This window comes from Harpia harpyja, chromosome 1, assembly GCF_026419915.1.
Source record: "Harpia harpyja isolate bHarHar1 chromosome 1, bHarHar1 primary haplotype, whole genome shotgun sequence".
Classification (NCBI taxonomy): Eukaryota; Metazoa; Chordata; class Aves; order Accipitriformes; family Accipitridae; genus Harpia; species Harpia harpyja.
In genome coordinates this window covers 89,892,990-89,917,169 of record NC_068940.1, presented here as the reverse complement: position 1 = coordinate 89,917,169, position 24,180 = coordinate 89,892,990, and the positions used below count along the sequence as shown (strand labels likewise).

General features: G+C 39.4%; 1 protein-coding gene across 2 annotated transcripts in view; it reads left to right on the top strand.

Annotated features, from left to right (window-relative positions):
• Positions 1-11,133, top strand: part of PRTFDC1 (phosphoribosyl transferase domain containing 1) — a 50,532-nt gene extending 39,399 nt beyond the window's left edge. For both annotated transcript variants that reach the window (XM_052804484.1, XM_052804476.1), the window contains 5 exons: positions 5,104-5,121; positions 6,574-6,656; positions 7,070-7,116; positions 9,111-9,187; positions 9,826-11,133. In XM_052804484.1, coding sequence (XP_052660444.1) covers positions 5,104-5,121; positions 6,574-6,656; positions 7,070-7,116; positions 9,111-9,187; positions 9,826-9,873 — 273 coding nt within the window. In that variant the 3' untranslated portion in view covers positions 9,874-11,133. The remainder of the gene's footprint in view (positions 1-5,103; positions 5,122-6,573; positions 6,657-7,069; positions 7,117-9,110; positions 9,188-9,825) is intronic.
• Positions 11,134-24,180: the final 13,047 nt, after the last annotated feature.

Genomic DNA, 24,180 nt, shown 5'->3' with positions numbered 1-24,180 from the left:
GCCGTAGCACCACAAACTGATGAGTTTCACCAGTCTCCTGCCCACCAGCTCACAGGAGGATTTTGTGGTGAAGCTGAATATGGTCTTTCACATAACTGTGACCTTTCGCAAGACATGCTGGATGCAGCCAGCTGTGCATTTAGGATGATGGTGACATTCCTGATAATGTACTAATTTGTTGTATCCATTGCTTTCTTCTTTTATCTCCTATCCATCTGCTCAAGGATAAGCTAATCTATTTCAACAGTTTTAGTTACACATCACCACTATCTAGTCTTGGATACTGTATATCAAAACATTTCTTGGCAGTTTGTTCCTCTACTACTCTGCTATGCCGTCCCTTTTCTGGAACCCTTCTATCAGTAACCTGCTTCACCAAGAGAAAGGTGGGGGATAGGCAGCAATACAGTCAGTTTCTCAGCACATCATGTCATTTTGTAGGAGATGGTTTCTGGTACCAGAGGATGGCAAATCATTTTGAAAGCCTTCAGTTAAGTATGGTGACTTTAGTCACAGTAACCCTGCCTAATCAAAACAGGGATTAATGTATCACTCTCAAAGATTAGGATCCCTGCTTATTTATATATACAAAATGTGTTTACATTTAAATATTTTGTAGTGGCTTTTCCACTACAAAGTCCTTACATACAAGATTTCTCCATAGCACGGAAAATCCTCATCAATGTTCTGGAAGTAATGAGAATATGCATAATACAAAACAGAATCTGTGTTTCCTGACCTAGACAACTGTCTCATTAAAGGGACTTTCAAAGGACCAAATCTCCCAATGCATATCATTTGCAACTGTTGGACGCCTTGACTCTGAGGAGAAGAGGCAAGAATAACAGAATGCTGGTCAGACAGTTTCGGGGTCCACCAATATCCTTCCTTCTCAAGTTAGTCAATAAATATGAGATCTTACACTTCAGCTGAAGTCATGTGCAGGTGACCATCACTCTTGAGGCCAGACAAACCCTTCAGGCATGTCTGGATCCATCTAAATCTTCTTTCCTTCATATGAATCATTTGTGATAAGGAAATGTAGACAAGATTAAATTTCTATTAGACGGTTGTATAACTGGTTGGAAAGCTGTTCTCAAGAAACAGTTAATTATGCTTCACTGTCAGGCTTGATGCATTCAAGCATGTTCTCCAGGGACTATACGATATTTAATTCATGATTTAAAAGATGGAATTAGCATTTAATGCTAGTGATACTACCTGGAAAAATACTACAAGATAGTATTATGATCTTAAGAAATTATTTTAAGAATTTGGTTCAAAGAATGACATGTAACAACAATAAAGATGAATACTAACTTCTGTGTTTATATAGAAGTAATCTTTTGCATAAACGCAAGTGAGGAAGGACTGACTAAGCAAAAAGTTCTGAACTGGAGACAATAGGTGGATCACAAGTTGCACATGAGACAACAGCATGCCTTTATAAAAGATGTAACTGTTGTACTGGAATATATAGAAAGGAGGATTATTTGTAAAGCATACAAAGTGGTTCTTTTATTCTTCTCGACACTGGAAAAGGCTTCTCTCTGGTATGGGGCACCACAACTGGAGAAGGATTCTGACCAACCGGACAGGTTCTAGAGGAGAACAAAAGAATGATCAGAAACCTAGAAAATATAACCTGTGAGAAAATTTTTAATAAATAGGGGTTGTTTAATCTGAAGAAGAGGAAACTGAGGAAATACATCCATCTTCAAATATAGAAGAAGTTAAAAAGAGAAGAAAATAAAGCTTTTTCTATGTCCACTGCAAAACAAGTTCAGGTCAAATAGCAGCAGAAGTTTTCTAACTTAGTTTTTTGCTCTTAGATAATGAGGCACTGAGACACATTGCCTGGGGAAGTTCTGAAGTCCTCATCATGTTCAAGAACAGGTAAATCAGGTATCTGTGAGGGATAGTTTTAAGTTGATTCTTCAGGCCAATGGAATAGTCCTGATGACTTTTCATGGTCTCCTCAGCCCCATTTTCTATTAACGTCTATAATGTCTAGGGTTTTTTTCTCACAAGTTAGTAAAGTCTGCTCCTCCCTATTGGTTTAATCCCAATGCCATGGCCAGGGAGGCTGCTGTCCCCTCATTCTGTCTAATTTTATGATTTCCACTTGCAAGTAAGCAAGAGAATTCCTATTGCTGCTCATGATAGGATAGCTGAAGCAGCTGTCGTAGCAAAGAAATGTATTTGTCTATCAACGAAATGTCCCAGGACTATGCTTTTCTCTCTGTCAGTCATGGCCCTGTGTGCAGTAATAGGCCTTAATGGCCATGACCTGTGTCACTTGGGGCCCCTACCCACACCTGTGGGCACAGGAGCCTCAGTTCAGCTCAACCCTGGGCTTTTAGTCCATGCCTGAGCCCTGCTGTATGGATACCAGTCTTCAGCTCAGCTACAGCCATGCCTGTACATTACTACAGATGTTGATCCAGACCCTAACTCACAGACTGACTTCCCATTTTAACCTTGGACCTGTCTCATCACTATGGACCTGCCTGGACATCAGTGGGCTGTGTTTGATCATGGTTACTCTCACCGGACCCGATCCCAACCTATGGATTGACATCCCAGCTTGACCTCAGATCTGCCTCCTCACCGTGAACTCACCTGATGATACGCACTCTTGTTTGAACAAGTCTCAAGTCTGCCTGCTTGCCTCGCTGGGGCACTGTGGGGCTGGGCCCTGGCTGGTGAGGCCCCTGCACTGCCAGCTGTGTTATTGTACTCAGCTCATGGCTACCCTTCACTCAGGGAGCAACCAGCCCTGACACAGTCTGCTAATGCAGGACTTCGCAGCCATGTCGGTTTTGGTATGTCCCATCTCATGCCATAGGTGCTGGATAGGTCTTGTCACTACAAGATCTGTGCTTTTGCTTTGGGAGGAAAGTTCTTGTCAACAGTATGAAGAGCAGCAAGAGATGTACAAAACTGGCAGAATGGGTCAGGGTGTCAGGCTGATGTCAGGTCATAGTGGACATCCTGGACCGTTTGCTGGTACTAAAGGAGTTCATTTCCGTCTTTAGGTGTGGTGAGGTTCTTTCCTTGTCAACTCTTCTCTTTATATGGTATATATATGTGTGTATATGTATATATACACACATAAATATTTACATATATCACCAGCTGTGCAAGTTCCCTGGGGGATGGTTAAACCATTACTCCTGCATATAATCTTAAGGTGTCCACTGACTGAATCAAGTTGTTATTTGCTTATGCATCAGACCCAGGTGTCCTGGGCTAGTCTTTGGAAATGTTTTTCTGAGTCATGACTTCATCCAGGAAGCCAGATGAGAGCCAAACCCTTTTTGGATCGAAATTACTTCCTTCAAGAAAATGTGTCCCTGCATACCTGTCATAAGGTTCTCCTGAACATGGTTTTGGTCTCTTCATCTTATCTAGAGGACTGATATACTTCCTTTCTTTCTTGAAGGAAGAAATTTCTAGAGGCAGAGCATCTTTGGACTTTTGTTTTTAAGAGGCCTTTGACTTTTTACCTCCACAGGACTAGGTCTTTCAGACCCAGAGTTGTTTGTGTCAACAGCTGAGAGGTTGAAAGTCAGGAGTGCCAAGCAGGATAACCACCAGTGAAACCTGTTATGAAAACACCAAAAAGGAGCCACCCTCCAAGATTAATACACATTCCACCAGAGCTCAGTCTAAATTAGTGGCTTTCTTGAGTGATATCTCCATTGCTGACATCTGCTGAACTACTACCGGGAGTTGCCTCCACACCTTTACCAAGTGTTTTGCCATTTCAGAAGCATCCAGGTATAATACAGTGTGTGGTAACATGTTTCTGCAGTGGTTGATGCACGAAGCATGCTATGTCTCCCTACCAAGCACTGTGATTGTTAGGAGGAACTGCAGTATGAATATAAATGTGGATAATCTATATTAATAATTTCTGTTTTGAAGATTAAAAGAAGATTTATATAGCAGTTAATGAAACTGTCAAAGGTGTGTGGTTTATGAGCACACTCACTTCACACACTCCTTCTCCATGGTGTTTGAGTCTTCCTCAGAAATCTCAGCCTTGGGATTCTGTGATGGAAAAGGAAGTTAGGCAGTCCCCACATTATGTATGTATCAAAGCCAGCAAGCCTGATGATAGAAAGGAAGTGGAATGTAAGCTAGTCTGGTGAATACTGCATGGATATGAGACCATCTGTCTCAAGGTTTTGCGGGACAGTGTGCACATGCATATAAGATGTATACAGGGATAGATAGATAAGTATATAGGTATTTGTGAAATAACTTTCCTCTTGCTATTGCAAGTTTCACCTCAGAAAGTAGATCTTAATGCAAGATTGTAAGAGTCCATCCTTTTGAATATGCATATGACAATGCCCACTAATAAATAGATTTTTATATCTTCTAATAAGGACATTACTTCGTATTATTGGTTTTAATAGAAGAACAGACATCTCCTTAGATACTGTGATTCCTGGAACAGTGATGAATCATTTCAGCAAAAAGATCAGCCTGTGTGATCCTGCTGTCATAAGGCTTGACATCACTGCCCTTGACTGGACCACTCCCCTTCTCTTCAAGTAATACTACTGATTTCAGCAGCAGTATTTGAAGAGAAAGAGGGTGCTTCACAGCATGAGAATGGATGGTACAACTTGGCCTGTAATCCTTTACTATGAGGTTTCTGGGGGGTGGGAGGAAAAGCATTTATTTCAGAGTAAGAATATTATTGCTGTAGTCTCATATTAACACTGGAAATAGTATTTTAGCGAACTAGAGAGTACACTGTAGTACATGGCTAGACACACTGGAATGAAGTGAAGCTCATCCCATTTGGATTTCTTTCATCTAATTTTATTTTCTGAAGCTACATCTGTTCTTGCACGAAGAGGATAATCTAGACAGAGCTAAATAAAGTCATGGCTCCTGACTGCAGGACTTGCTCTTATGGCTGGCTCTTTTTCAGAGCACAAAAGTGAAGCAGGACGCTCCTTGTGTCCTACTGTGTTGTACATATGCACAGGGACCTATCTATCTTCATTTCACTTGTTCAAACATTTGTTTCTTTTAGTTTGTGAATATTGTGTAATTGTATTCCTTTTTGTTTGTTTCTTTCAGAATGTTCTAATTGTGGAGGTAAGTTGGGTGCTTATGTCATATTGTACTTAGATAAAGTCACATAGTCAAGTTGTGATTGTGTGTTCTGTTTCTAAAACCCATCTGTGTTTAAACTTCTTTAGCTGGGAGGTGGTGAAGAGGGAGAGGGGTTGATTTGCTTAATGACCTCTCAAGCTTTCTGCAGTTGCTAGATGGATCAAACTACATTGCTGCCACTCTAATTGGTAATCTGCCTTGCGATACCCAGGAGTCTTTGTTTCTGCATCATTTGATTCGTTCTTTCTATGGTTTCATCAACTCCTGTTCTGCAAGTTGTTCTGTTCCCTGGAGGACAATGAATCAGCTGCAGCGATGCCCTGCACTTCTCAGTTGCATGACTTTGAAATAGTAGCATAGCCCTGCACATGCTTTATGTCAAGGAGGTTCACACATGGGTTGAGAATGTCAGTCATTCTCTCAAGTCCCTGTGACTCCTGCTCTTTAGCATTGCATCCTGCAGTGTCCCCTGGAGAGGGCCCATCACAGATATGTTGCTGATGTAAATCAACAGTGTTCAGCTGTAGGGGAAAAGAATGTGCCACCTCACTGGTGCTGCAAATTCTCTCTTAATTAGTGAAGGTGATTCTCTTTAAAAATGTTGGAAAAGCAACCGGGATGGTTAGAGTGCACATCAGGATCTGACTGGCATTTCAGGCCCAGTCTGCTTGTGTGGGAAGTAAGCTGGACAGTGTAATGAAGGAAATGTATAAATGTTGGAATGTCTTTTCTTAGCAAAGGACAGAAAAAAGTCATCAGCCACAGAGATGGCTGGTTACCTGAATAGCTGCTAGAAGCTCCGTATTTGCTAATGCTAACTGCTGTAACAGAAATGAAAAAAGTTTGCAGCAAATTTTGTTGATGCTATTAGATAGCTGGGGAGCAGAGACAAGGTGTTGCTAATGAAAAATTCACACCCACAGAGTTCAGGATCAACAGCTGCTCTCCATGTCATGGTCAGTTTTGTACCTGCGTATCTACTGATCTCATTCAGATCAGGTTGGGCACAGCAGCTCTGGAGAATACTCATTTGTACTGGACTAATAAAACAACAAGTAGGGCAGATTTAGCCATGACATGGAGAGATGTTGACATGCTGTAGTCTTCAGCATAATATGAAAAGTCTGATCCCTGCATCCTCCCTGTGCCCAGTAAAGTCATCTGCAGTCCCGTGTTATGTCCCAAGTACTAGAAACATAGCTATTTTCGAGAGGAAGTGGACGGTCCTTTAACTGATTATTTTATGAGTAGAAAGTGCTTGCTTCAAAGAGTGTGAGCTCATTTATAACCTTTTTTGGATGTGGCTTACAATTCGCTGGGAAAAACACATCATTGCTGCAAAATAAGAAGGTGGAACTGCTCAGTCATTGTCCAGATTTCCTCTTTTCAGCTTTCCTTTGCTTTTTACTTATCCTATTTTTCATGTTTTGTAAGGATATTGTTGGAACTGGAAGGACTATGAAGGTTCTGCTTAATAATATAGAAAAATACAAGCCAAAAATGATTAAAGTGGCAAGGTGAGTAAAATGATCACAAAACTTAGTAATTAATTAGTCTAGCCCAACCTATTTTGCAGTGGAGGTTCCCATTCCGAGATCCTGCTTTAATTTGGTGCTGCAGTATCGCGTAGGGAGCTCCGCAGAGGAGCTGCCTGAGTCACTAAGAGGAGGGTGGAGGAAAGGAGAGGAAATGCTTTTGTATTGTTCTGCAGTGGCAATGACCCTTCAGCCATTTCAAGACTGGCACTGGTGGACTTTGAAGGGGAACACACCCATCTCTTCCCTCCCATCAGGAGGTTGTCAGGAGGAGAAGCGGAACGAGAAGTGATTCACATGGCTTGGAAGTTTTTTGATAAAGGGAATAGGTTTTATGCATGTTATTCAGGTAAATAGCCAGATTTACATGGGTTTTATTTTGTTTTTAATTACAGTTTGTTGGTGAAAAGAACATCTCGGCCTGATGGGTACAGACCAGATTGTAAGTGTTGTTGTGAAAATCTTACGTGACAGTACAAGAAGTTGCCACTGTTCTACCACTTGCCTTTCATATCATTCTATGGACTGCTAGAAGCATTGTAAAATATCAGTTGTCAATGGGACTAAGGGATGCAATGGAAGGATTTGTATAATTGTGGTTTGGAAAGCCTAGCCTCCTTAGAGTCTGGTGTTTTCTGCAGAGTACTAACTTTATAGGGAAGTTATCAAAGGGTTTAATTTTATCCATGAAAGTTAAGTGTTTTATCTTCTGTCTCTGACAAACTACATAGAAGAGAAAGTCCATTTCTTCCTTTTCCTTCCTCATTGCATCTCTTTGGAGGAGCTGCAGGATTCCATCTGAACATGAAAGGTGTTTTATTGTGACCTAGTTATTCACAAGTTTTACATTTTTATAACAGAATCACACTTTTTATTATTCTTTGAAAAATATTATTGTTTAAAGGGTAAACAATGATATTTTAATTAACCCCCCCCAAAAAGCAAAAGATAAATTGGGCTTTTTAAACTTCCTCCTGCTGTTCTGTTTGTGTCACACCAGCACCACTTTTCTCTGAATTATTGGTACTTGTACTGTGCTATGATGAAGCCATAAATGGAGCTATACCAAGCTATTGTCATTTTAGACTTATTAGAATAAATGATGTAATAACAGGTATGTGGCAAAATACTGAAAAGAATAGATCCATCTAGAAGAGATCGACCAGTATTTGCTACTGAAGAAGGCTCTGGTCAGCTGAGCTGGGGAGGAGGGTAGAAGGAGAGTAGGCAGGTGAGTACCAGGAGGCAGCATGAAGGGTCTTGATTTGGGATGTGGGAGAGAGGGAAACTTTATGAAGCAAAAGTTACTCAATGTTGGGCATGGCCCTGCGGTTTTAGCCCAATAATCTGAACTGTGACACAAACATTTTGTTGTACAACTTTTTATATAGAGATATTTTTAACATTTAGAATTTAATCCAGTAAATTAAAGTATATATTCAACTGGATTCACTGATGTTAAACATATTAAAAATACAATAAAATAACTTCATGAAGGCTAGCTTAATATTTTTATATAATAACTTGTAAAATGAAACAGGTTTTATCCTTATTTATTCATACTGTGATGAATATTTAGAAAACATTAGAGATCACTTGTAAATCACTGATAGTGCTGTGTCATTTGCTCCCTTACTTGAATTTATGACTCCAAAGTGTCTATTGCCCACAATTTCAACAACTGAAAAAAATTCCTTTCTTGAATACCTGTAAAATTTTTTATGCTGACCTATTTTTGTGTCTATAAGGTTGTGTTTTTCTCTAGTTACTTAGTGAACAATTTGGAAAGAGTCTAACTTGTTTTATATAGTGCTGATACTGCACAGACCTTCACACTCAAAAAGATACATGCTTGTGCTTAGTCTGAAGTGTGTGAGTTTTATGATTCAGCTACACTGCATGCATTTACTTTGTTAAGCATGTGCATGAGTCTTCATAAGGTTGGGGCTTTAATTTAGGAAGCATTTGACATGTTTTGGTAGCATAATACGCAAAATAGTTTTTGCTATTCTCAGAAGAAAATATATAAATCTCTGAAAGTTTCTTCTGAATTAAAATTGTACTTTTTTTTCGTCATTAGTGTGATACTAGACAGTTGTCATCACTCAAGCATACCAATGGAGCTTCCACTGCCTATGTAGGCAGAATTTTTCAGCTCTGATTTTGGCTTCCTTCCACAGTGTGTCTGTTGTGCCACTGATAATTGTACACAACTCTCCTACCCTCCACTGACTGTTCACGTGCCTGTCGCAAATAGTCTGTGGGAGGGAACTAGGCATAGGGCTACTGCTGACCTTGATGTCTCAGAGTCAAAAGTAACATAACCTCAACTGACTATATATAGTTTGCTTGTCAGAGAACCAACACATGAATTTAAGGTCTATATAATTGCCACTGATCTTGTATTGATGGTGTTTGTTATTTGTCTCAATACAGATTACGGATTTGAAATTCCAGATTTATTTGTGGTAGGTTATGCCTTAGACTACAACGAGCACTTCAGAGATCTAAACGTAAGTTTCTTTAAAAAATAATAGTTTAAAAAATCACTCTTTTATTTTTTCCAGGGTATCTTAAATACTCCATAATTTGCCTCCTCCCTGAGGCCCTATTGTCATGGTTGGGATCCTTTCAGTGAGTGTAGCACTCCCTGCAAAACCTCAAATAACCCAAAGGAGTCACTGCTCAGCGCTGTGAGCGGTTCCTTCCCATCTCTTCCCCATAAAAGCAGAAGTCATACCTCTCCTACACTTCCAACTTCTGTAAGCATAGGATTTCACAGGTCCACCATTCCCAGAAAGTGCAGAGACAGCAGTAAAAAGTGAAACACAGCTACAGTTCAGACAAGTTTGGACTTCTACTGCTATGTTGCCTGCCCCTTTTCTCAGCGAGATAATGATGGAAAAAAGGTGCAAGCCTTGCCTCTGCTTTCTGTGGTACTCCCAGGGGTGGACCTCAAAGCTGGGAATTGCAAGTGGAAAAACTTGCTGTAGCTAGAAAGTGAAATCAGAATTCAATTCCAGGTCTCTGGAAAGGAAGGGTTAATTACAAGAACACTAGATTTGTCAAGTGAAAGTATTTCTGAACAATTCATTAATAATTAATAATGTAATCAACTATGCTGTTGCAATCAGTGTTATATTCTTTTCAGCACATATGTGTTATCAATGATCATGGCAAAGCAAAATACAGAGTCTGAAGCGGTAACATCCTTACCTGAAGATTTGTAAGCTCAGTGAAGCAGAAATTTGACTACTCTCCCTCAAGCATCTCCCAGAAGAGCGGTTCAACTGACTTGTGTTTCTTTCAACTCAGTACAATAAGGGGTTTGCTCTAGAGGTACTGATTAATATTTACAGAAGTGAGAGCTCTTATCTAAAATGTGAAGTAGAGGGCTTTTAAAGTTACTACCTTTTTTAAGTATTAAAATTATACCGCATAAGATGCCTTTTGACTAATATTTGTCTGCCTCAATTCTCATTGTGAATGCATCTTTTCTTTGCTCAGTCCATCATTCTACCCACTGCAATTCATATACTTCACTGTGTTGCATTAGATCATTCAAAAGTGCCATTCTGTGCATGAAGATTATTTTACAGAATTTTATTGACTTCAGCATCCCTTTAGTCTTGGTCAGATATGCTGCTGCCAAACTGAAAGCATTATTTTGATTTAATTCCACAATTCAAAAGTTTCAGCTGAAGCTGTGTGTTGTATGATAGTACATTTCTAGCAGTTCATTACTGCCTCTTTGGAACAGAAGTTTTAACGCTCAGAATGCACTGAACTATAGTGCTGATACAAAATGAACTTTTGCAAGACACTGGTGATCTGAAATTGGAAGATGTCATGGTTTTGGTATGTCATGTAGCCATAGATCCAACCTGTTTAATGTGCTGAATTTTAATCAAGAGAAAAGAATGCCAGGCAGGTTTCAATTTCTGCATGGTATCCTTTTACTTCTATAGGACACAAGTAAAAAAAAACCAACATAGTGTTCTGCTGTGCATATATTCTTAATCAAACCTCATTAAGAACAAAAGTTTAATGCTAGTCAGACAGTTATTCAGTTATGATTTGATTTTTGTAGCATGTCTAAGTTGAGACTTTTTGTGACCATTTGTCATCTTTAAGAATACAGATCTGACAATGTTGGAGAAGACTTGTATAAAAAAAGAAAAAAAATGTATAGGAAAACATAGAAAACAAGTTAACCCATGAATACTGTAGACTCTAGAGATTCCTTCCTTCCTTTATACACTGTGTTTGAAGAAGTTTGTTAACTTACATGCTGTGTTAAGTGTGAAAAATTATGTAATTTTCTGTACTGTACATAACTTCCTGAGAGAAGCCAATGCAAAGTAAGTAGCTGTGTATCAATAGCTTTGCTCTGAACTGTAAGAGGCAGATTGTTATTAGCTCCAGGTTCCTTTAAACTAATAAAGAAACAGTAAGAATACTTGTTACATTGCACAGTTGTTTATTTTCCTGCTTCAACCTATTTCACACATGCTGTAAAAGCTCTTCAAAAATATGCTTCTAATTGGTAATCTAAACATACCTTATATATGTATCCTGTGGCTCATAAGCTATTGTTATTTGGATAAAATCCATGATGTTAATGGCACGAAGAAGTAAGATCAAAGAATTACTGTGGTTGCTAGAGAAACGCTTTAGCCCTCTCTTCTTTACTCTTTTAACCTATTTTTAAAGAGTTCTGTTGAAAAGCTTTCCCTCACAGAATAACTTTCTTCTGTTATAGAGAAGAAAGCACACCCATACAGCCCCTGGAAGAAGCTGGTGAGAAGAGTTTAATCTCTTTTTCTTTTATGAGAGTGTTAAATTTTTTCTTAATGCTTCTGATTTCTATGGATTTAGTAGTATTGGCACACTGTGCAGGCAGACATGCTTAGGCTTACGCTTAGTCCAGGAGATCCATTAGGTTATTTCCCTTTTTTCTTCTCTTCTTAAAAAGTCATAATCTAATTTGCCTTTCTACTATGATCAGCCTTCAGCAACAACAACAAAAAATGTAACAAGTGAATTATTAGTGTGAAATTAGTGTGAAAATATGAAGTAATATAGATGCACATAATTCAGGCTGTGTTAAAGTTGTTTCATTGGAAGATTCAGGTTATTAAAATCTACATATTTAATAGAAAAGACCAGAGTTATAGAAAAGATAAGAAGAAGAACTGGAATATTTCTTCAAATTAATTTTATTTCCTTCTGCCATCATATTTTTAACATTGTGATAAAGCACCATACAGATTTCACTATAGAATTTACATGTGCAATTATACTGTGAATAAGAGGTGTTTTTCTCTTCTAATGTCATATTTGAATTTTGTATCTTTGTATATCTGAGCGTGTCCAGATGTCTCACCACGTTACTCTTTGCTTGAAGCACTTCCATCTGAAAAATTAGTTTTCAGTTACTTTAATAATCTGATTCCAATATATCATTAGTGTAACTGAGGTCACAGGTAATTATGCATATATATCTGATTATTATTCAGTCTGGTTTCTCAGTGTGTTCATAGTTTAAAAAAACCATACTTTTCTTCTGTAGCTGTCTCCTGGTTCAACAATAGTGTTGATGCCCTGTGTCACAATGTACTTTAACTAGAAGGCCACTAAACATTTTTTCAGTTGCGGTTGCACCCTATGACCCACAGAGCAACGTATCTTTTTTTTAAAATCAGTTCAGCAACATCTGTTGCTGAAGAAGAGAGGATGTTCTTTACAATTGGTTACTTTTCTGGACATTGTGTTTATGTGTTTGGCAGGCATCCATTTTTATGTCAGTTTTTCTTCTCATGCACTCTTTAACACCAGCATCTTTTCCCTACCTGTTGAATACAAATTAACATGGGCAGTAATTTGTTTTAAAGTTACATAAATGTTTAGCAGCCATCAGGTTTTAGACTTTATTCAGTTCATTCCTGCTTAGTCTGGTCCAATTCCAAAATATCTGAAAGTGATTTTCTGGAGAGAAAGCCAGAGTAAGAAGAATAATTCCTGCAACTTGGTTAACTGAATATCATTTAGGATTTCATGTTACAAACTATAGATATGGGCTGAATATCTAGTAGTTTCTGCTTAAAAAATAGAATTTAAATAGTCTAAACAGTCTGTCATTAAAATATTTTTTCATTTTTTTCAATTCAATTAGCTGCTGCATTCTTGTATTTATAGTTGAACAAAGTTTTATTATTAAATTTCTATAATGTAAAATTCCAACATTTTGCCCCAAAACACAATGTTAACTGTATGTGATATTCAGCTGCAGAACAGTTTCTGATCTGTGAAAGAGTCAAATCATCACACTTTATACTCAGTAAAATGCTTAACTTGGAGATGTACTTATGTCATGCATCACCATTATTGCTCCGTGGTGAGAATAACGTTTATTTCCATAAAAAATTGGAGTTTTAAATTTTAATATTTCTTTAGACTGAAGAAGATAAAGGCCAAATCAGCTTCTCTGCATATGTTTGCATTTTGATTTTCTCAGGTAAAATAGCAGTGAAAACCTCTGTTGTAATCAAACTTGTTACACATGGAGACTGTAATTGATTCTAGCTACCTAGAAAACTTTAATTTTCAGTTTCAGGTAAAAATGAGAATCTCAAAAGAAAAACATTACAGGGTAGCATAGCAAGAGCTAGAGACACCCTTGCCCTTTTGTAAAACCATCACATTTGGGAATGTTTTTCCCTTCTTTTGCCTTTTTAAATGTTTTCCAAAACCTCTGATAGTCTATATATATAGATCTGAGATGAATGTAGTATCTAAGTGTACTGTGAAAGGTATCTTAAATTCTTTTTCTCCTTAGACTGAAGGGAGAAATTTTACACATGTAAGTTAATGTAGGTGTGTGTCACCTCAGTTCAGTCTCCCAAAAGTTGGCTCTGGCTGTACTCACCAGAGAGCACAAGATAACTGAAGAAGATGAGTCAACCTCTTCCTGTGCTTCTTTCAGTGGTCCCCATTTGAAACGTTGTAGGTGAGAGAAGCAGAGTGTCAGGTACTTTACCCATGCTCTCAACAAAATGAAAATAAAGTGCAGGGGAAATAAATGCTTTGATCCTAATTTCATACACCTTTTGCAATTATTCATTTAATGCTGTATGCCTTCCTCCAGGAAGTCAGCCACATCTAGCTATCCCAGTGCCTGAACTGATTGATAGTGTTTGTACCACTAGGGAATGACTGCTGTGATTGCCAGGGATATTCAGACCAGTGAGAACACCTCAACAACACGTGGCTGGCTAGAAAAGATTGATCACAAGCCATAAACTATACTGTGGGATTATTTTGTGGTGTTAAAAGGATAATTCTTTGTTAAGAAAAAGCAATATTCTGCACTTATCATAAATGATGAGAGGGGAAAGATAACCAAAATAAAGAAGGAAGTGCTAAGATACTGAAGAAAGGTTGTCATTTATTTTGCAGAAAACATGAAGAACACCCAATATTTTTCAGAAGGAAAAAAGGAGCCATCAGTTCTGGGTGAGGCTCTGTAAGCCCCCTGAAGGTTGTCAGCTGTAGTTCTGCTGTTACCACGTACTGGCTGACACTACCTTCCTTTCTGTCCATGAACTAGTGTTCGGTTTCTTTGTAGCTTCACAGGAACACATGTGTATCTGCAGCTGAACTTTTCACTGTTGCCAGTGGTTGTTTTGGAACACAAAGGGGGTTCCAAATCTGCAGAAACTTAGACTCAGTTAGTTAAACACTTGCTGTCATGCCTTGTTCGTTCTGCTGCTGCATGGAGCAATGAACTACTGACAAATTACTGGAGTTTGCAGTACAGCAATTTATTTGTAATATTAAGGGAGAAAAAGGTTTGGATACCATTCAAAGGATGACCTTTAGTTTGTTTCAGGAGTGGCGTGAAAGGTTTCCCCATTTTTTTCAGTAGAAAGAGACAAAAATGATTTGTAGTATTGTGATCTAGCAGTCTGTCTTAGACCTGCATGATTGGGCCTCTGATAATGGTCAGAAAATCTTCTTTCTAATCATGACACAAAATTTCATTACATTCAATCACTACTACACATGTTCCAAAATCCATTGGTCCTATTGTTAGTAAAGCTTCCTATGTTTGTCACCACTGTTAAGTCACGAGGTTATACAAGGGACAACTCTATTGCTGGAAGATGTATGTTATGCCTTCATAGATACTCAATTTGCATAGGAGAACACTGGAATCTAGCTAAGTTGATTTGGAAGCAGTGCCCGAAAACAGAGTTATCTTGAAGTGCCTTTTCTCAGTCATTTTCCATTTTCCTGGAAGTATTAATCTCTTTTCTTTAGATTGCTTTTCTCCAGTTACACCCTATTTTTATGTTGTTCTATCCTAGTGTCTTTTAACCCAATTCTTGCCAGTCCTGTAGTTTTTAATGTAACTCACAAGCATTTGTTGTTTTCCAGGAAAGATAAGCCCTCATTCTGAAACATTTAAGGGCAGATTTTCAAAGGTGCTTAAGCATCCAAGAAATTTTTATGGGATTTCACCTGCTTGGGTGGGTGCCTAGCTGCATCTTTCACTGATTATGTACCTTTGAAAATATGTTTCTTGCCTAATCCAGATAGACTGGGAAAACATGCAATAATATAACTTGGAATGAAAACAGGAGGTACCCCAATAAAAAGGAGAGGCAAGTACAATTGTGTCATTCTTTGATGTGGGCATGAATATCTCTTTGTCTTTCTGAACCATGCAAATGTTGTTTAATTGATTTATTTGTTTGGGTTTTCATGAGAATTATTGTAGTAGTGTTTCTGTTTTTTCTTAGGAAATTTGGAGTGAGGTGAGAGTGCTCAAAATTTAGCTTTTGGAAATAATAGCTCAGCATAAACACTAGCACAGAGAGACAAAAAGCAGACCAAATACAAAGGAATATTCAACAGTAGCATGAGCAGCATAAGAGTCAAGGAGGGTAAAAAATGAAGTGTCATTAAAAACTTTAACTGTAGAGTATTGATTGGAATGGATCCACCAGTGAGCGTACAGGAAGGATATTAAAATCGGTTAAATATGACCTGCTGAATGAGGGTGGAGATGGAAGGCTTTCTGTTGAGAGCCAATTTGGTCCTGGGCCCATTTGTGCCATATGTGAAAGAAAACCATAATAAACTGAAATTGTTTCTCTTCCTCCAAAAGGCATTTCACATAATAACATGATGCTATTAACAGCATTCAAGCTTTTAACCACAAACACCCAATTTAAGCTTCCAGTACTATTTTGCCTAAGCTTTATACAAGGCAGTCTCAGCTCTGTAAGGTCAGTCAATCTCTCTGTCTCTTAAATTTAATCAAGCACATTAGACACCTATGTTACTCCATCTGAATAGATCTCAGTGTTGTTCCTAACAGTCTCTTATTTTCTGAGGTTTTTAGGTCTTCCCATCTCAGGCTTTACCATATTCCTTTGATCTTTATTTCCATTTCTCCCAATTCCTCTTAGTCCATGTTGGGCAGAAACCAATTTACAAGCTCAGCACATGCTGGGAGCAAGGTGAAGGATGGTCTGGAGACATGGCACAAAGACCAGTGAGTTCGCAACTCTTAGAAAAAACAAATCCCACAGACCGCTGAGACACTACTGGGTGGCAGTTACTGGTCTTTCATGGGAGATTATAAGAAAAGTAGAAAATACATAATTTAAGGGGAAAAAAAATCTATGGTTTGTGTCCAAAAGTATGAGAGTGGAGAAGCTAACTGGCTCGCAAGGCATGGAGAGAGGAGTCTGTGTCCCACCACCGTTGCCCAACATGGTTTCATTTGCTCCTGGAGCTTAGGCAGCAGCTGCGGCTGGAGGAGGAATCCGGCCATTGAGACACAAATCGGCACAACAAATATCCTGCCTTACTGCAGTATTTCTAGCTCCAGTACTCAGACAAGCACAGAAGAGGGTTTATGCAGGTCGGGTCTGGCACACAGTTGATTCTGTCAGGCCTCAGCCATATCTTGCAGCAGCCTAGCCAAAATATGCCTCAAAATATTCTGATACTTTCCCCACATGAGTCACAAGCTGGACTCCAAAGCTAACGAGTGTTTTCCTGATTATGTTCCATTTATTTATAGAAAAACAGTCAAATACAAGAACACATTTCCTGTGCAGAAGGGAAGAAGGAAGTCAAGGCACGTCATGGCACTGCCCCAGGCTGATCTGAAGTCTTCAGTCAGGCGTAGATTTACCGGGGTTATTTTCCATCCCTTAAACTGTGTTTAGACTGTCTCAACTTCAGCAGCCTCTGAGACATGTAAATTATTTTATGCAGAAGGACAACAGCATTTTGTGAAGTCAAAATAGGTTGTGAAAACTATGTAAAGCTACTCAAGAAGATGGAGTGCATGTTATCTGTATTTGAATAACAAACTAACACCACAGCATACGGGCCCCGTTCCTGCAGAGAAACACAGACCAACTGAACACAACAGCTCACACGCCCCGAGTTAAGTCCCTACTGAGTCTTAGCAAGATCAGAGACATAGTTTTTAGTTAATATAGGTTCTACACATGAAAATAGTATCATTTTCAATGTGGATGTTATTCCAAACAGTCCTTTAGTCTCCTTTAGCATAATGGCATTGGCCTAAAAATAAGAATGCTTGTACTATTGTTAACTATGAGAATTTAAATTTTTGGTACAACATTTAATACATTACTAAATAGTATGGAAATGCGGTTGTGCAGGTCGCGGTAAGGCTCACCAAATGTTCATCTACCAACGCCTCTGGGAGTCATGGCTGTTAAAGTAAATCTTCATTACCTGAGGAGAGAAAGGCATGTCATAGCTGTTCTCAGCCATCACTAAGCAGACTTTCCAAAGTTCATAATAAAAACTTACAAGTCCCATTTCTAGTAAGAAAAAAAGAGTAGAATATAAACTCTTGTTTATGAATCATAACAATCAACATGGAGCAGAGCTGCTTTTTTCTGCTCTGCAGTTCACCTGCTCATAAATGCCAGAGCTTTCTTCCTTCAGGCTCCTCAAGGCCAAACCTGGCCTGCCTAAAGCCATAGTTTCACCCATGTCATAACACAGTCATTATCCTGACAGAGCAGGCAGAACCTCTGCATCTTCCACCTTAATTTGCCAAGAGAAACCCTTCCCCAGCCAAAGCACTAAACTACATAAAATTATTATAAGCTCCATATTGCAGGAGTGGCCACAAAGTACTACATATCAGCTAAGCCTATGGGGTAACAGACTTGGGTTGAACCAGGACGAGGATAGTGGCATTTTACCCTACCATTTTTTGAAGGGTTGGGTTGGGAGGATGAGAAGGACTATCATAGTCTCTGGTTTACGCAGCAGCCCGAGCGCCTCGCGAGATGCGCAGTGCTCCCTCAGGACTCGGAGGCTCTCGTGGCAGAGAAGAGATGGTGACACAGCTACCAGTGTCAGCTCCAGCATCTTGTTGAGGTCTCATGGTATTTTCCAAGCTCAGCTTTCAAAGTTAAGCAGATGGGACCACAGTTTAAAACTGTAAAGACGTAGGCGTTAGCTTTTCGCTGAGAACAAGCTCTAAATAAAAAAAGTCATGAAGTTAACTTCTTTAAACCTCCTTGCCCTTCTCCCGAGGGTTGTGCTGCCCTCCCTGACTGCCAGTGCTACCTTTATTCAGCTTCTTCCCAGAACCAGTTTTTCTCACCCTCTGCTGGCTCTCGCTCTTGCCCCCAGACTGCTTTACAAATGTGTACTTTACAGTCCAAAAATACCATTCCTGACTTACCATTCCATTGCCAGCCCATGGCTCCAACTGAAATAATTGGGTGGGTGGGAAGTTATTTTGAAAATCAAGAAAGTAGGTGATTTCTATGTTTAGGTTTAATCAAAATTATAGTACCAAGATACATGAAACACTAAGGCAACAAGGCCTGGCTAATGTCCTCTGCTGCTGTTGACAGGAGCTGCTGCTTTCACTCCTTCAGATGGTTTTGATATATAGGGAAAAGTAGTGTCCCAGTTGATCGTACTGTATTTGTCCATAACATAACTGATAGCTAACAAATAAAAAGCTGCAAACTTATAAACAACTATTTAAGAATTTAGGGTTTGGAGGGGTTTGGACCTTTTTTAAATTTTCCTCTGCCCTGACACACTTTGCAAAAGCCCTTTGCCAGCATATTTTCAAAAGTCTTCTAATTAGTCATTCCAGGAAAACAAGCATTTATGATTTGATCTTTTGTCTATAGGTTCATCTAAGGTGAAAAATCCTGGAAAGTTGCCATCACTCTTCTGAGTTAATTCAACACAAAGTCATCATACCAAAATTGCTCTAAAAGTTACTTTTAAAATATGCAATTAAGCATTCATGTGTCACTGTCTGCGTTAATTGCTTTCTGAAAGACAAAAAGTAATTCTTATTTATGTATAACTTTCCTGTAATAATAGTTAGGAGAAATGTGAGCATAGAAAAACAGCCCAAAATGAAAATCAGTATTTTTATCCCTGTTTTTAATAAGGTCTCAGCTAAAAAGTATTTTTCTATTTCTCATATTCTCAGTTATTTTCCAGACCTCTACCAGAACTTCAGTGTTCGATGTTTTAAGTTAGTCACAGGATTCCTGCTTGCCTATTGAGTGTACTTCATTAACTTTACTTTATTGACCTTAGAAATTATGGTTAAGGGAACCTTCACAAGTCTCATTTTAACTAAGGATGCTCACTTTCCCTCCTTCCAACCAGTATATTTCAAAGGTGGCATCCAGATTGCTCATGCAAATTAAATTTCTTTTTTGCCTTTCCTTGTACTTTCTGCAGCAGGTCCAATCGCCTTATTTCTTCCGATACATCTTGTGTGTGTTGATAGTGCATAGCAGTGCTCCCATTTAAATGCTGAATTATTTTAGCAACTAGGAAATTATTTTCTCTTGCTCCAGTGACATTTCATGGCACAATAAGGCAGCCTTAAACTGAGAACAACTGGCTTTAGAGGAATATCCTTCATCATTTGAGCCCTTCTGGCCATGACAATAGCATAAAATATATGCTGGGCCTCATCTTAGTTCCTGGCCCGGATTTCTTGTGGCAATGCCAGAGCTTGCTGATCTGCTTTTCTCAGTGCAATGCAATCGACAGTTACCTCAGCAACCCTGGTTTTGCTTTCCCTGACTCTCTGAACTGGGCAGGCTCCTGCACAAGCCTTACACAGTGCCAAGATGCCCTAACCCCCACCTCGCTTCCACCCTTGGTATTGGTTTCGCACACAGGCACAGCGTAATGCAGGATTACAGTCTGATGCCTTGTGCGTCTCTTACTGTATTTAGCCATTTGCAACACCTGGAGAAACTTCTAGAAGTCCTGCTTCGAGTTTTAGTGTTCTTCACCTGTGTGCTAGCTCTCTCCTTTCTGTCTCTAAAGTTCTGTCAGTCTTCAAAAACAAGAACTATTTTTCCTGACAAAGCCAGATTCTTGGCACGTTCTTCCAGCATTCCTTTGAACAGCCAGTCAGCAAACAACAGCGCAAACACTTGCCTGCCCTCTCATTGTTTCCTGACCCTGATTTACAGGAGGTCAGTGTGATAGATGTTTAAACTAACCACAGGCTCGGTTTATGCCAAGCCATTCCATCTGAGCTTTCATGTCATATTAATTACAATTCCTTTAAATTCTCTTGCAATTAAAATCGAAGGCAACAATTGTATGCTTTCGGCACCTCCCACCCAAATATTGTGTATCGCTTGAGGCCAGATTCTACCCCTCTCCTTCTTCCTGGATATCATCCTCCCTTCTAGTATTCATATTTTCATATTGCTCTTGAAAAACGTGGAAGTTCATCTAATCGAGTGGACAGCCAAGTGTAGTGATATCCAAAAGCAAAGTGCTACTTTAGATGAGTGTTACAAGCTGGCCGTTTGCAGACATTTCTAAGCTGGCTTTCATAACATAAATACGTGATGTGGGCAAGCCTACAGTCTTAGATTTTCCGTTTCAAAAATCAAGAACTTACAGCCCTGTACGTATCAGCTCTACTTTCAAACTATTAGGGACTGTGCCACAACAAATGAAAACAAGGTACTGTAGAAGCCGTAGTATCAATGCTTTTTCATATCCAGCAGTGGCACTGTGCATCGCAAAGTGTCCTATTTAGCAGCAGCATCTTGAGGGGATGCCCTTGTCACAGCACCAGCCAGTTGAGCTGCGGTTATCTACTCAACCCCTTGCCCAGTAGATCAACTGCTAGATTATACTCTGCTTGCTGCACCTTGGCCTCTTCCTAATACCACCCCTTTTCCCTCGCTGCATTTCTTTCACTGTCTTCCTTCATCTTTTGCTGTATTTTTAATTCTGCTTTGTTTTAATTTCACTAGAACTAGCAGCCTTCTGCTGGGCTCTCAGACTCTGAAGGATCTGCTGTACTTCCTTTCTGGTCCCACAGGACTGCTGCTGAAGCTTCTGGCAGAATTTCTTTCTTGTAGCTTTTTTTTCCCCCAGACTCTACTGAAATAGATGTTTGACTTTCCAATAAGAGATGCTGCATTACTACCAGGAGCAGGTGGTTCTCATTTCAGAAATTTCAGTCAAGAAACTGAAGCATGTGACATCTTGTGAATCACAGATTCTTGCTTTCTGTCCTGACATTTCCCTTATCTTTTTGAGTTGAAGGCTGATCTTTAAAATGGATAACTAAGTGAAATTGCATACCACGCCACTACAGCCCAGCCAAATTATATCTAGGCAAATGGCTTAGGTGGAGTCACTGCAAAATGCAGAATTTAAAAAGATCACTAGATTTTGGCCTATACAATATTTTTGTATTTGTACTATTGCTTTCCAGATGAAATAAAAATTACATAGCCTAACAACTCCTAAGTCAGTGTTTAAAATCTCCCTATGTCTTATCTATCAGCATAACACCATATTTATTTTCTTTTTCAAAAAGTTTAACCTGAGATCCTATTTGCCATTTTGCAGCCTTTCTTCACTCCTGCCTGAGAACTGGAGTGCTGGTAACCCCAGCCAGCCACCAGGCACTTCAACTTCTTCCACGCTGTAGGGAGTCAAACTGAAAATGTACTGTCTTAAACCTTACAATCTGTCCAATGAGAAAAAATGCATAAGGAAAAAAAGCAAGAGATCATAGAGAAAATTATTTTTTAAACATACATTACAGAAGGTTATCTGTGGCAAGAGAGGATATTGAGTTTAAACACCTAAAATTCAAAATCTGAATGTCTTACACATTTTAAAATATATCTCTGGGCTTGGATGTCCCTGGCTAGGGTCTATCTCTTTATTTGGTGTTATCTGAATTGAGCTAGTTGAAAGGAGATTCTGCTGTCTCCAGACCGGTTCATCCAGTTTCTATCACTAGCCCATCACATAACAACAATAACTTTACACTTAGCTCATGAAGATATCTCAGAGAATCTTCTTCGGCACCTCACTGCAGTCCAGATGGGCTGGAAGGCAATGCAGCATCCTGGGAGTAGGCCTGCTTTAGCCCGTAACAACTGGGGTTTTGTCCTACTTAGTATCTGAATGTTCTTCATGTTTTCAGTTGTGTGCAAAGGACAAGAGCTCGGAGCTTGTGCATGTGCTATTTGAGTGGCCCTTGATAATGTCAGTGCCACAGAGTTACAGTCATTATCCCTGATAAAAGTAACGTTCTCTTGCTGCCTCCTTGGTGGATTCACTGTGAAAGAGGAAATAGCGTATTAGCAGGTGCAAGGAGCAATGCTTCCCAAGGATTCTTTAGTCTCTCCCACCTGAAGAAACCTGTCCTTGACTCCAGTTGCCCATCCAGGTGCTCTCTCCTCCTTGCTGTGGGTCTGCTCCTTGAGCAGCACATCTACAATCATTGCCCATAGTTTTCTTCTTCAGTTCTGACCTAGATATTCCCTGATTTGGCTTCTGCCACCTGTGCTCCACTGAATCGGTATACTTAGCTCATGACTTCCACAAAGTTCAGAACTGGAGGTAAGATGAGTCTTTCATTCTAATTTTAAACTGTACTGGTAAAACTCGGGTATTTTAAAGACAGGAGCTCATGAGGGAAGGAGAAGGAATAGTGCGTGTCTCTTAGCAGCTTCCTTACAATGAAAGCTAGCAAGGAACAGACTATTCTATTGATGCTGCATTTCAGCCCAAGCTTCCAGAAAGCCCAGTTATCTCTTAAGTCCCACAAAAGCCTCTGTTGATTTATTTCTAGTTAATACTACTGCTCCCTCCTCTGATCTGTCTCCTACTTTCAAGAGATTTGCTCAGGTTACTCTTCATGCTTTCATTTGGCTTCCATAATTCTATTTCAGCTTCCGCATCTTTAATCTTTCTTACAAGGTGTTAAGGGATCCTCATTCTCTTTCCAGCATTTTCTGCAAATTCAAGAAATAGATTCAATCACCTTTTCTTCACTCTCCATACTTTGCCTCTGAAGGATCTCACCATAAATACCATTTCAGCAGCTTTCTCCATGCTTATGATTCACCAGCCTTTCTACTTCAGGTTTGTCATATTCTTTCCAGGCGAAAATTTTGACTTGTCTCTCTGGCATTAATTGCCACACTACTGTCTGGTATTTCCTAAGCTGAGCTAGTGCAGCACCCACATTGAGATATTTTTGGTAATCTTTTTTAATGCCACTCCACTAAATACATTTTCTTGCAGCTTTTCAGCTTCTGTGTCCTCTTATTATAGAAACCTGATTTTGGTTTCCCACATCCATTACTCCCACCTTGTATAACTTGTGTTCCTGTAGTTCTGACACAGGTAGGAAAGAGGTGGTAGGTTTGTGTGGGGTCACTAGTCACTGTATCCTAAAAAACATGAGCAGGTCTCAACTAGGTTTGGCGAATGGAAGTAGATTAAGTCTTGAAAACATCCTTTAAGACTTGTACTATCCTTTGCTCATATTTTTTTTGTTTTATCTCTGCATTTGAGAAGGTGAATAACACAAAATCAAGCCTACCAGATTTTTCTAAAGACAACTGTATCCAACTGTGAAGGTGTAAACACAAAAGAGAGGGGATGAGTGCTTAGCACTGACCGACGGGGAATAACAGGGAGTAATGAGATTAAACTGAACAAAGGAAAACCACTGGAGGTTGAACATCAGGAAAATATCCTGGCCGTGTCTATCAGACCATGGACTAATTTCCCACAGGAAGTGGTGGAAACTCCATGTCTTGAGTCATTTAAAATTAGACCAGATAAATAACTAAAAAACAGAGGGCTGGGAACAACCCAGTTAGAATTGGAAGGGGATGAATTAGATGGTTTCAAAAGATGGTTTTAGTCTCAGTTTCTCTTATTCTGAAATTAAATAACATGCCTTGTTTAGGCTCTGCTCGCACAGGACTGCCAAACCTGCAGCTGCACTGTGTTCTCCTCGTTATGGTCAGGTTGAAATGCTAATGTGACTCCAACTGATCATTTTTCTGTGTTGTGGTAATGTTACAGCTCAAGCCTGCTAGGGTAACCAGAGGAGTCCTCCACGGACCCTCCTCCTCCCAGTATCGCAGACCTGGTTGGGGACTGTCATAGG